This window comes from Triturus cristatus, chromosome 2_2, assembly GCF_964204655.1.
Source record: "Triturus cristatus chromosome 2_2, aTriCri1.1, whole genome shotgun sequence".
In the NCBI taxonomy this organism is placed as follows: Eukaryota; Metazoa; Chordata; class Amphibia; order Caudata; family Salamandridae; genus Triturus; species Triturus cristatus.
Window position 1 is genome coordinate 11,664,835 of NC_140582.1, and position 12,655 is coordinate 11,677,489.

Below are 12,655 nucleotides of genomic sequence, written 5' to 3' on the forward strand. Positions count from 1 at the left end.
GGTACGATATTTATTAGGAGATCTGGGGGAACGCTGGATGGTAGGAAATTTTTGTCAGCCCGGTAATCCCACAACTTACCCACATAGAAATTTGAAAAAAATATCATTTTCTTTTCCAGATACATTTTAGGTATGTGGGGGATTCTGTGTAGGAAAAGGTTTGGGGATCCACGCAAGCCATATCTCCATGGACTCCCTAGGGTGTCTAGTTTTCAGAAATGTGTGAGTTTGCTATGTTTCCCTAGATGGCCGCCAAGCCGGGGGCCAAAAACCAAGGTGCCTCCCCCTTGCAAAACCAGGTTGTTTTGTAATGGTGAATTTTGGTGTCACCACAATACTTTGTGGTCCCTTGCCTGTCGCGGGTACTTGGCCCACCCACATGAGTGAGGTACCATTTTTATCGGGAGATCTAAGGGAATGCTGAGTGGTAGGAAATTTGTTTCAGTCCGATGATCCCACACATTTCCCACTCAAGAATTTGAGAAAAATTTGATTTGCTGAGCTAAATACAAGGTTTGCAGGGATTCTGGGTAGGAAAAATTTGGAGGTCCACGCAAGCCATACCTCCCTGGACTGTGTGGGTTTGGTAGGTTTCCCTAGATGGTCACTGAGCCCGGGGCCAAAAACCCAGGTGCTCCCCCTTGCAAAACTAGTTTGTTTTATTATAGGTGATTTTGATGTCTCCACAATACATTTAGGGCCTTTCTCGGCCGCGGGCACTTGGCTCACCCACACAAGTGAGGTACCATTTTTATCGGGAGACTCTGGAGAATACGGAGTGGGTGGAAGTTTGTCCAAAAAAAAAAAAAACTAATTTCCCTCACATTTCTGTGATGGAAAGTTTTAGAATCTGCGTGGATCCACAAAGTTTGTGGTTTGCAATGGATTCTGGGTAACAGAACCTGGTGAGAGCCACACAAGTCACCTCACCCCGGATTTCCCTGGGTATCTAGTTTTAAAAAATGTATAGATTTGCTAGGATTTCCTAGGTGACGGCAGAGCTAGGGTTCAAAATCCACAGCTAGGCAATTTGCAAAAAAAGGGTCCGTTTTCACTAGAAAAATGTGATATGTCCATGTTGCGTTTCGGGCCGTTTCCTGTCGCAGGCACTAGGCCTAACCACACAAGTGAGGTACCATTTTTATCGGGAGACTTAGTGGAACACAGAATTATAGAGCAACTGTTATTACCTATTGACTTGCTGTGCATTTCTGCCTTCCCACAATTTCAGAGATGTGCAAATAACTAATGCTTCTAAACTCTATATTTTGCTCCCATTTTGGAAATACATAGGTGTCCTTGATACCTATTTTTCACTCTTTATATTTTACCAAATACATTGCTATATACCCTGTACACAATGAAAAACCATTGCAAGATGCAGCTCAGTTATTGGCTCTGGGTTGCTCAGGTTCTTAGTGAACCTAATATATATATATATATATATATATATATATATATATATATATATATATATATATATATATATATATATATATGTATATATATATATATATTCCAGTGGATGTAACAGTATATTGCTTTCAAAATTCGGTCATACTTAAAAATACAAAAAAAAGTTACAGGTGAAAACGTAGGCACAAAAGACTGTTTTTTTCCAACTCATTTTCAATATTTCTTATTTTCACATGTTAGTTTCTATAAAAAAAAACCTTGAAGGATCTACACAAATGACCACCTTGCTGAAAACAGAATTTTGTCTGTTTCAGAAATGTATAGCTTTCTGGGATCCATTATTGGTTTCACACCCATTTCTTCCACTAACTTGAAGGAGGTTGAAAGTACAAAAAGTAGCAAATTTAGGCTATATAACAGTAAAATACCAAAACTGTGTAGAAATGTCTGCCTGTCCTTGAAATCTGGGACGATGGTAATTTCAGCACCACAACCCCTTTGTTGATACCATTTGCAGGGAGAAAAACAGACGCTTTCTTCTGAAGCACTTTTTCCCCTTTAACCCCTTCAGTGCCCATGACGAGCTGGACTCGTCATGGGCTGCGGTGGCGCTGTGCCCATGACGAGTCCAGCTCGTCATGAACTCCGCCCGCTAATGGAAGGCGCGGCACTGGGCGGGGAAAGGGGCGGGCATGCAAGGGGTTAAAAAAACTCAAACAATTGCTGTATTTTGGCTAATTTCTGGGTCCCCTCCTGGGGAATCCACAAACCCTAGGTTTTTTAACAAAAGGAGGCAAATTTGGCGTGAATACCTTATGTGGACAAAAATGTACAGGGGCCTAAGCGCAAACTACCCCAAATAGCCCAAAACACTTTCTGTAACTTATATTACACAACTATTTAGTAAGCTACAACTTGCAACAAAAAACTGCTTATTATTAAATGCATCAGGCAAAACCTAATGCATTTACCAGTGCTTGTTAGTTTTCTGCCTGACACTGCACAGGTAGATGTAGATTTATTTATTTCTGAATGACACTGTTCTCGAAGCCAGCCTATAGCTTTGTTACATATTTTTAAGGACCTTCCACTTGAACGCAGGATTGAATTAATTCCCTAATGGTTTACTGTTGTTTTTGTAATTAGTTTGTTCTCAGAAACTCCGGACAACTTTAGATCAGATTGACTTATTCAATATTCTTGTAGTGGGTTAGTGCTAAAGTGATAGGGTTATATGATGATTTAAAATTGTGGCAGCTTTTTTTTTTTTTAAATGAAAATCTTTGCTTCCTTCATCATGATTGCGTCAGAGGTAGCAAAGTCCAATACTATAATATTGGTGATTTACAGTGCTTCAAGCAGTGAAGCTCTATATAAAAAAAATAGCAATGATTATATTAACTGAAAAGATAGTCTGGAACAGTTTATTGGTGCTAGTCCAACACTCCATTACAATTAATGAAGGAAAAATCCTAAGTATTGTGCTGTCATCCGCACGTTCAGTGGTTTTCCGGAGTCGCCATGCATCCCCTACTCAAATTTAATAATTGGCATAGAACCTGTCGTACAAAAGAGAACTTATTGAAAATATGCTCTTTACAGTCCTTTGTTTACACATTCTATCATGCAAGCTATCGTTTTTTGAAAAGGAGGATTATGTAGCCGTATTGCATGCCATATTTATTAAAGTTACATAATAAATTGTACTTTTCACATTAACTATCTTTTTTTTATCACAGGAAAAAGTCCTCAGAACTGCATATTAATCGAGCATCGCTGGCTGATGCTGGGGAGTACACCTGCATGGTGTACAACAAACTGGGCAATGACACGAAAAAAGCCAGCGTTGAAATTTTACCTGGTAAGAGTCACGTTGTTTCTAATGAATAATGTGCCATATTGCACCACAAAAAAACAATCATTTAAACTTTGGGCAGCAAAATGCTCAAGGTATTCTGGCATCTTCACTCCAATAACTACAATTTGCAGTGAAAGGCACGTTTCTACACCAGCATGCAGAGAAAACCACAGGCCTATATTAGTCCCCCAGGCACCCTTGAGTGCAAGGGTTGAACTATCAAGATGCAAGCATCCAAAGGATGGACTGACAGATATCGTGCTGTTGCTCAATATTTGAATTTACTGTATGCATGATATTTTAACATTAATTCCTTCTCGAATTCAAGTGTGTTTTTTTAATTGATGAGTTCAACCCGCAGTGTACCAAAGTGAATACTATCAGTTCCTGCTTTGGTTTTAGACTGCATTGTGTGTTTTATTAAGAGCTAAAGGCAATAGAGGGCTTTGAATTTGATCCTTGCCTGCATAGGAAGCCAGTGAAGGTTAGCAAATGCTGGTCTATCGGACTGCCACCTGGGAATTTTTAACAATAGTCAGGCAGCCACGTTTTGAATATCTTGAAGTCTGGCCAAGAGCTCCTTCTGAAGACCGACAAAAAGGGCGTTGCAGTCGTCCAGCCTGGACAGAATGAGGGCAGAAACCGCCGTTTTCTGAAGGGACTCCAAAATAAATGGACAGATTTTCTTAAAACAATTTTGAAAAGGAGAATGATAGAGGAGGAAATTGTATTGATATGATATCCGAAAGAGAGCTTAGTATTGAAAATTATGCCCATGTTCTTGGCTTTTACGGCTGGGGTGGGTAGATTTCCCAGTTCTTGGGTCCATCAGCGAGATGGCCAAAAGGAAACATTGGATCCGAAAAGCAGGACCGTGGTCTTTTCCAAGTTCAACTCAGTTTTCCATTATCCATTTGCTGATCTGTTGCACGCACTGGTGAAACCTAGATGCAGTGTCCTGAATATTGCTTGATATTGAAACAATAATCTGGGTGTCATTAGTGTATGACAACATGACAAACCCAAAGGATTTGATGAGATGTGCCAATGGGGTGGCATACAGGCTAAAAAGAGAAGAACTAAGGGAGAAGCCCTGAGACACCCCACAAGGAATTTAGAAAGGAGTGAATACTGAATTGCCAATTTCCACTACTTGCTCTCGATCCATTGAAAAGGATTTGAGAAAGGGTAGAGGAGAGCCACCAACCCCCGAATCCCGAAGATGGCTGTCAGCAGACGTGGTTGACCGTGTTGAATGCCGCTGAGAGGACCAACAGGATCAGTGCAGCCTTGCTGCCTCTGTCCACTGTGCATCTGATTTCCTCTGTTGCATTAATAAGAGCCAGCTCAGTGCTGTACTGAGACCTAAAGCCGCACTGGGAGTTGTCAAACAATTGATTCTTATTGATAAAAAGTGAGTTCGAGATTATTTTTTTTTTTTAGAAAGACCACTGTCTAGAAGATTAAATTAAAAACCTCAGTCAGGAGGCATCGTATAATTTCTGGGACTAGACCGATGGTATTGGTGGAGCAAGGATCTGTAGGGGAGCCAGATTAAGCAGTTTGACCACCTGATCCGTGGTGGTGGCAGACAAGAAATTAAAATAAGAGGTATTGCTAGGAAGTGGGTCAGGAAAGTGAAGCTATCCTTGAGATCGCTTGAAGGATTGACATGTGGTCTTTTTTTCCCATTTACTGAAAAGGCATTTTAAATGTCATGAACCTTCTGTTGAAAGAATGATGCTAACGTGTTACAGAAGGTTTGATCAATAGCGGAGTTCTTTTCCTCTGGGTGTCTGGAAAGTTTTTGTAAGGTGGCAAAAAAAAAATCGGGAAATTACTGGTAGTGTTAATTTTATTAATCACGGCTTATAGACAGTTATTGTTATTGAACACGAAGTATAAAGTGTTGAGTAAGGTACTAGCCTCCCGTCTCCTCCCACTTTTGCCGAGACTTGTACATACCGACCAATCCGGCTTTATACCTGGCCAAACCACATCACTGAACATACGGAGGCTCTATCATGTAATGGATGCGACCCCCAATATACTCCATGTGGCAGGATGTATTTCGCTTGACCTACACCAAGATTTTGAGACATTACATTGGGAATACATGCTAGCTGTCCTTCGCAAATTTGGTGCCCCCCCGCCACCTCCCTTCCCCCCGCTTTCTCTGATGGGTTATGCTGATCTATATATCTCCCCCACTGCGAGGGTGTGTACTGGAGCTCACACCCATACTCCGTGCACAGGTGTACAAGACAGGCATGCTCACTATCCCCAATGTTATTAGTGCTTGTGTTGGAACCCTTGGCACAGTGGCTGCGCCAGCAGGCCCCAGAAGAGGGCATCCGCCTTGGCCCCACAGTCCACGCACTGTCACTCTATGCGGATTACATAATTTTACACATCAAAAACCTCCATGACAATTTTCAGTCTGAGGCCCGCACTTTTACGCTCTGTGAATGCATCTCTGGACTGGCAGTGAATGTGGATAAATACTACTCCTCCTTCTTTGGAAGTGATCCCCGGACTCTGATAGTTATATTTGGAAATCGAATAATTAAGGTCACACCCAACACATTTAAATACCTAGGGATTCAGGAGTATAGGACTGCCCAAGATCTTTTAGAAGGAAATCTCCAGAAAGTGATATCCTCATTGCGCCCTCAGGTGTCTTTCTGGACAACTCTTCCCCACTCTGTAGCAGGGTGCCTCGCGATCTCCCACTCATTCTTTGGGTGTGATCCCCGGACTCTGACAGTTACATTTGGAGATCTGATAATTAAGGTCATACCCAACACATTTAAATACCTAGGGATCCAGGAGTATAGGACTGCCCAAGATCTTTTAGAAGGAAATCTCCTGAAAGTGATATCCTCATGGCGCCCCAGGTGTCTTTCTGGACAACTCTTCCCCACTCTGTAGCAGGGTGCCTCGCGATCTCGAAAATTGTAATGCTCCCGCGAGTATTGTATTACTTCACTAACTTTCCTACAGTGGTCCTGATGCTGTACTTTAAAAATATTGAACATACTCCTGACAGACTTGATTTGCTGAAGTGGCCGGAAGAGTGTAGGAGTAGCAAAACTACAGTTGCCGTTTGATAGTGGCAGTATGGGAGCGTCAGATATAAAGTCATACAGGTCAGTTGTAATAGCTCTTGTACTAATTAGCTTGCTACAACCTGCATGAGATAGCCTACATGCCTTGCATGCTCACTCAGGGAGCACTACCAAACTGCTATGTCCCCGGAAATGGACTCCACTAGTGTTCCATTTCTACTGAAAGTCACCATTATTTACTGGAGCTGGCCCTGAAATATACTGCGCAGACTGTTCCTTACACCCCCAACATACCACTTTTGGGGCTGCTTATGGGCACACTGACACACCACCAACAGCGCTCATGGGAGCAGACAGTAGTGTCAATGGTGGGGGCGCTGTTTGGAGTGGACATGTTGTTGAACCACGCAGACTTCGTACATGTACAGGGTCGGTTGGACTTGCTGCTCCTTACACATGCAAATATCGGACTGTACTTCCAGCTACACTGAGCTCCGGACGGCACTGAACCCACGACACAATCATTTGTACACTCCTTATATTTAATGGGTAATGGCAGACATTTGATACGGTGGCTATATCGAGGCATACAAACATATTTAGCAATACCTTTGGCACAGCTGCAGGAAAAATGGGGGCTCGATCTGGGCAGGGGTTTGCAGAACAAGGAATGGAATACTCTTCTTTAATTCCCTAAGAAAGTCTCACGTAACTCCAGTTTCAAATTCATAAAATATATGGTGCAGCACAAGGCCCACCTCACACCCCACTGACTGCATGCCATGTTTCCAAGAGTCTCTGTGGCATGCCCCAGATGCCATGAACTTGATGCAGAATTATTACACATGTTATTGGCCTGTCCTACCCTATCATCCTATTGGGAACAAATCAGTACAACATTAGAGGAGATAACGGGAGGGACTAACTGGCACACAGCCGAAAGTTGTTTGTTGGGGCTATACCCTCACCCAAAAAACTATAGGGAAGATGTTATACAATGGGGGATGGCGGAAAGTGGTGCGCTCCTCAGGGAGGAATACAGGGGGTTATGGGAAAAAAACGATAGCCATAGAACGGAACACCTTGCTGGAACACTTTAAAACCCTAGACATGCTGAGTACCTGAACACTGCATTCACTGACCCCTGCCTGGCTAGCCTCCGTGGGGACATCTGTGGGGTACTATCTGATAACTTAACACCCAGACATAATGAAATGGATGTACTATATACACACTTGCACATTTTGAAATGCCCTGGATACTTTCACATACCATACTGTGTTAATATCAATGCCTATGTTTGAATCAATTGGGAAGGTACTGACAATACAGCAAATCCAACTTGAGTTCCCCCAGTTAGGGGGAAGTGGGAGGGAGTTCCAAGTTTACCATATTTAGGGCTAGTAATGTAATCTATACAATTCACTGCAAGGCACGAATATGAAACTCTGTATTGACAATGTCTGTTATAGACTTGCATCTTGACATTATGCAAGACATATGTAAACACTAAAATATTTGGTCATATTTGAAGTGCATTGCCGCAATATCATCATGTATTATACGAACTATGAAAACCCAATAAAGGTTTGTGGAAAAAATTAATATATACACACTCCAATATAAGTGACACAACTTTTTGGCATACTCTCAATAAAAAGCTGGTTGACATCTCACAGGACTTGAAGCTGACTTTGGGAGGTGATTTTAACCTCTCTATTGTTCTCATTCTAGATTGCCACTCAGCCTTCAAATTCAAAACCCCCAGGGTGCACAAACAAATTGTAAACCTTTGCTCCACTCACCGCCTGTTGGATTTGTGGAGATTACACAACCCTAAGGGCAATTATTTTACTTTCTTTTTACCTCGCCACTCAAGTTTCTCTCGTATTGATTATCTCCTTGTAGATGCTTCACTTCTTAAACTACTGATGTACCTGATGTAAATATGGTGCGCGCGCCATGAGTTAATCAGTCCCCACCCAGCTTGCCAATCCCTTCGGAGTTTCGAGTTCCTATGTATAGGGGCCTGGGGTAGCGGTGGGTGCAACCTGTCCATCTCAGGATCGGTGATAGAGTTAAAATCACCCCCTAATATCACTGAACCGGTCAAGTATGGTGCCAATTTCCCTGACAAACGAGCAAAAAAGGACGCCTGTTTCACATTAGGGGCATACACACTGCATAGTGTCACATTCCGCCCATCCAAACGCCCCCATAACCGCCACGAACCTCCCCTCAGGGTCCACTATTTGCTGAATCGTCTGGAAGGGAACCCCCGCCCGAACCCAAACCAGTGCACCCCTAGCAAAAGCAGAGTACGTTGTATAAAAAAGTTGCCCTCTCCACCTGCGCTGCAGTGCCTGGCCTTCAGCTCGGTTCACATGGGTTTCTTGGAGAAGAGCAACCTGCACTCCTCTACGCACCAAATAACCATGAACCCTGTGGCGTCTCAACATTGTATGTAACCCCCGCACATTCCACGTAATGCATTTTAACTCGGGTGGTGTCCCCATTGTGCTGACTATCCCTTTTCCACAACTGCACTCCCCATATTGGCACACCGGTGGCTCTAACTACCCCAAAAACAGTCCCCAAACTCACCCAATCCCCCCTCCCCAGAACAGGCTCTAACCAGCTAGCACCCATCCAAACTACCCACCAACAATCCCTCTGGTATCTACCAGGGATTCACTCAAAGAGCGAAACTAAGGTGGGAAGCCCTAGTGCCGAGAAGATCTGGTCTGTAGTCTCACAAAGTCCAAACGTCAAACCCCATTATGATAGTCTTCAGAAACCCTGGAAGAGCCCCCAGGCAGGTGGCAACTGCACAGTGCTAACGCCCTCCTGTCCAAGCCCTCACAACTACATCACCACCCCTCAAGTACCTCCCAAGGGCAACACCACCAGGGCCAGCCAACCCCTCTTACTAGTCCCTTGAAGTTCTGCTCAATTTCAGGCATCAACGAGCTTGTCTGCTGTCTTTGGCGTGACGTGTGGCAGAGAGACACTCCCCGCATAAGACCACTCAGAATCCCGGCAGACCCTTTTTCAAATTCCGTTGCTCCCAGCAATGCGGTTCTGCTCGCCAGAGATATCTCCGTCACGGCCTGAAGCGCCGCTGATCTCTCCCTCTCTGTCTGAGTCTTGGAAGGCCTCTGTGTCCCAGGACGCCGTCGTCTGGTGTGCCTTGCACGGCGCGGTTGTGGTGCCTCCGTTGTCTGTCTAGCAGCACCTCCTGCCTCGCCCGACCCTGTCCAGTAGGCTTCCAACCAGTTCCATGCCTCCTCAGGATCATTGTGAAAGAATGTCTTTTATCCAGTATCACTCTCCAGCGCGCCGGGAACATCTGGGAGTATTGAATACCTTCATCTCGCTGCGCCTTCTTGGCTGCCAGAAACGAGGCTCGATGGCGCTGCACATCAAAGGTATAATCCGGGAACAATGACAAGTTGTTATTGTCCACTCTATATGGGCCTGCAGTGCGTGCCTTATTCAGAAGGAGGTCCCTGTCCTTATAGTGGAGCAGGCGGGCCACCACAGGCCTGGGCGGCCTTCCAGGTGTCAATGGTCTGGCCGGCACTCTGTGCGCTCTCTCCAAGGTGTAGAAAAGTTTCAGGCCCTCTGGAGCAACCTCAGTCCGCAGCCACCGTTCCAGGCAGTCTATCAGGTTGCCCCCCTCCACTCCTTCTGGAAGGCCCACCACCCATATGTTGTTCCGCCTTTTACGCCCTTCGGCATCTTCGGCCCTCCTCTCCAATACCTATAGCCTGCGATTGACTTCTCCCATCTGAACATCCAGTGCTTTCTGAGCGGGCTCCAGTACCTCCAAGGTGGTCTCAGTCTGCTTCACCCGGTCAACGAGCTTCGCATGATCTGCCCGAAGGAGACCCAACCCCAGGGACACCTGTGCAATGTCCTGCTGGAGTGCCTCCTTAGTGTCCGTGATAGCTCGGAGGATTTGGTCCACCTGTTGTTGCATCAGCCCTTCCGGGTGCGAGTCAGCCACATCCTGCTTCTTTTGCTCCACAGATTCATCCTCCGGCTCCAGGTGCACCCCCCACCCCCTGCCGGCCTCGTGGTTTCCCCATAATTTTCAAGCTACCAGGCCCCTAGCCTCGAGCCCATCACTCTGCCCTTGTTGTACTTCGGCGATCGTGGGCGCCTCTTGCAGGTGAGAGTTATCCGGGCCACCAGCCCTTGCTGACCGCTGCGTCCCCGGGGGCTCCTCGTCCACCTTTTGCTCCCTGCAGGTGCCCAACAAATCAGTCCACTATCGAGCTAGCCATTCAGCAACCGGGCGAAGGTGCTCCAAGCGTCCCAGGCTCAATGTCGCCACAATTGCCTCACCAGTGCGCCCTGTGCCCGATGCAGCCCAGCAGGTCCCGTCAGTCCAAGGCCCCCTATAGTCAGCATTCGTGGGAGAAGGACCCAACAGGCAGTCGCCGACCAAGGGCTCCAAAGAAAACTCGAGGCCGCCTCAAGCTGCAGTGGGTAGTCCACTCCGGTCTGCCAGAGCCGCCGCTTACCAGGCCACTGTATAGTTTACTGCCTCCCACTCTTCCAGTACCAGGGCTCTTCAGACTGCCACAGTCCGTCCCTGCGCCGTCCACCAGGCAGCAGCGTCACATCAAGTCCTCACAGCCGGGCCCGGGGGCTGACCTCAGACTCTAGATCGGCTCCGCAGTAGCAGGCCACTCACACCGGGGCGCCCAGTAGGCCTTCCCCCTTGATCCACCGTCCAAAACTGCAATCGTTCCCAGCACTATCGCTTCATTGGCCACCGGCGTCAACTCTGTCAAGCACCCCCAGAGTCTCACAGGGGCCTCCGCTCTCTCCACCAGCCTTGAGGGAGGTCAGGGTCTCAATGCAGGCAGTCGCAGTGCCCCAGCCACTGCCATGCAGCATCACTCCAGTCCCTCACCACCAGGTCCGAGGGGCCGATCCCAGCCCCCGATGCCGGTCCACAGCAGAATGGCAGACGTGGAGGGGCCGCAGCCGCAGGGGCGCCCGCTAGTCCACCACTACAATCCTCCGGAGAGAGGCGCGGTCATCCCTGGCGCTCCCCTGCCGTCCGCCTCTCGCGTTGCTGTAGCCAGGTGTCCTCGGGACCACACAGGAGTCCTAGCGCCGGCAATTTCCTCGACGCCCCCTCCGCGCATGAAGGAGAGCAGGCCCCCCGCAGGCATGCAGCGCCCCTTTCAAAAGGGGGATCGCTCGCTCCTCTAGGCCACCGGCCTACGCCATCCACTGGTCTCCCCCAGCAGTTCGACCAGTGGACACGGCCGCCATTTTCTTTATGCGCAGGTCGGACCTCGCATTTCCCGGGTCCGTAGATCTGCTCCAGAGGGCTAACGTATGCCCGATCGCATCCGTGGCAGGCCTCCGAGCCTGCGGACACCTCCCCAGGGTCACAGGAGGGCCAGTCCGGCTCTCCTTACAGGAGAAACAGTGGGTTCGGCGCGGAGCCCTCAGCTCACGCGACCGTCCTCATCAGCGTCTAGGCCACGTCCCCCAATGGCATATTCAAGTCTACCTTTCCACAGTCTCATACAAAGTAGCCTAATTACTAATCCCTCTGCCAACATGTCTTAAATCTCACTTTTCTCTTCCAGCTTCACTATTCAGCGACTGCTCAGAATGTTGGGCCTAGCCAAATATAAAGCAGCAACCCTTCACATGTTACTGTTGCAAGTCTCACCATGTTTCTGAAGGCATGCAGGCATGTGTCTGTGCCTTTTGTTAGTGCCATCATACATAAAACAAACATACAAATAGTTCTATACTTGTGTTTTAGACATCTAGCATCTTCAGATGCATAACTGTGAAAATACATGTACAAGTAGAGAGACACCTCAGTCACAAGACCATGCAGTCAATCAGTCAATCAATAAAATCTTTATTCGATGCAATTAGTACAGATCATAAAAGCACAGATAAAAAGAACCAGTAGTCAACATACAGCTCCAATACATGTAAAATAGGATCCATGTTTTATGATTAAAAATACATATCGGATATGTAAATAGGTATTATTAAAAATCTAACAACATATAGTGAAAGGAAGACCAAAGAGATTTTTATACACTATTACCCTCATACAATATAGATATGGTTACATATTATTGTCTTTTAATTACTAAGTCAAAAACACCATGCCATTTAAAACCCGCTGCTTTCTATTTTTTATGCAGGCCACAGAAATGTTGTTACAGAGAAGCAAACCCAACATTGTCTGAAATGATAGCGCTTTAAAATCGGGAGAATGTAATCATACCTTTCTTTCTTATAGAACCCGCAATACTAGACTAGA

At 46.3% G+C, this 12,655-nt stretch overlaps 1 protein-coding gene across 1 annotated transcript in view; it reads left to right on the plus strand.

The window, feature by feature from the left end:
* LOC146861748 (pro-neuregulin-1, membrane-bound isoform-like) overlaps positions 1-12,655 on the plus strand; it is a 386,462-nt gene that overhangs the window by 326,409 nt on the left and 47,398 nt on the right. The window contains exon 3 of the mRNA XM_085643029.1: positions 3,156-3,277. Within this exon, the coding sequence (XP_085499155.1) occupies positions 3,156-3,277 (122 nt within the window). The remainder of the gene's footprint in view (positions 1-3,155; positions 3,278-12,655) is intronic.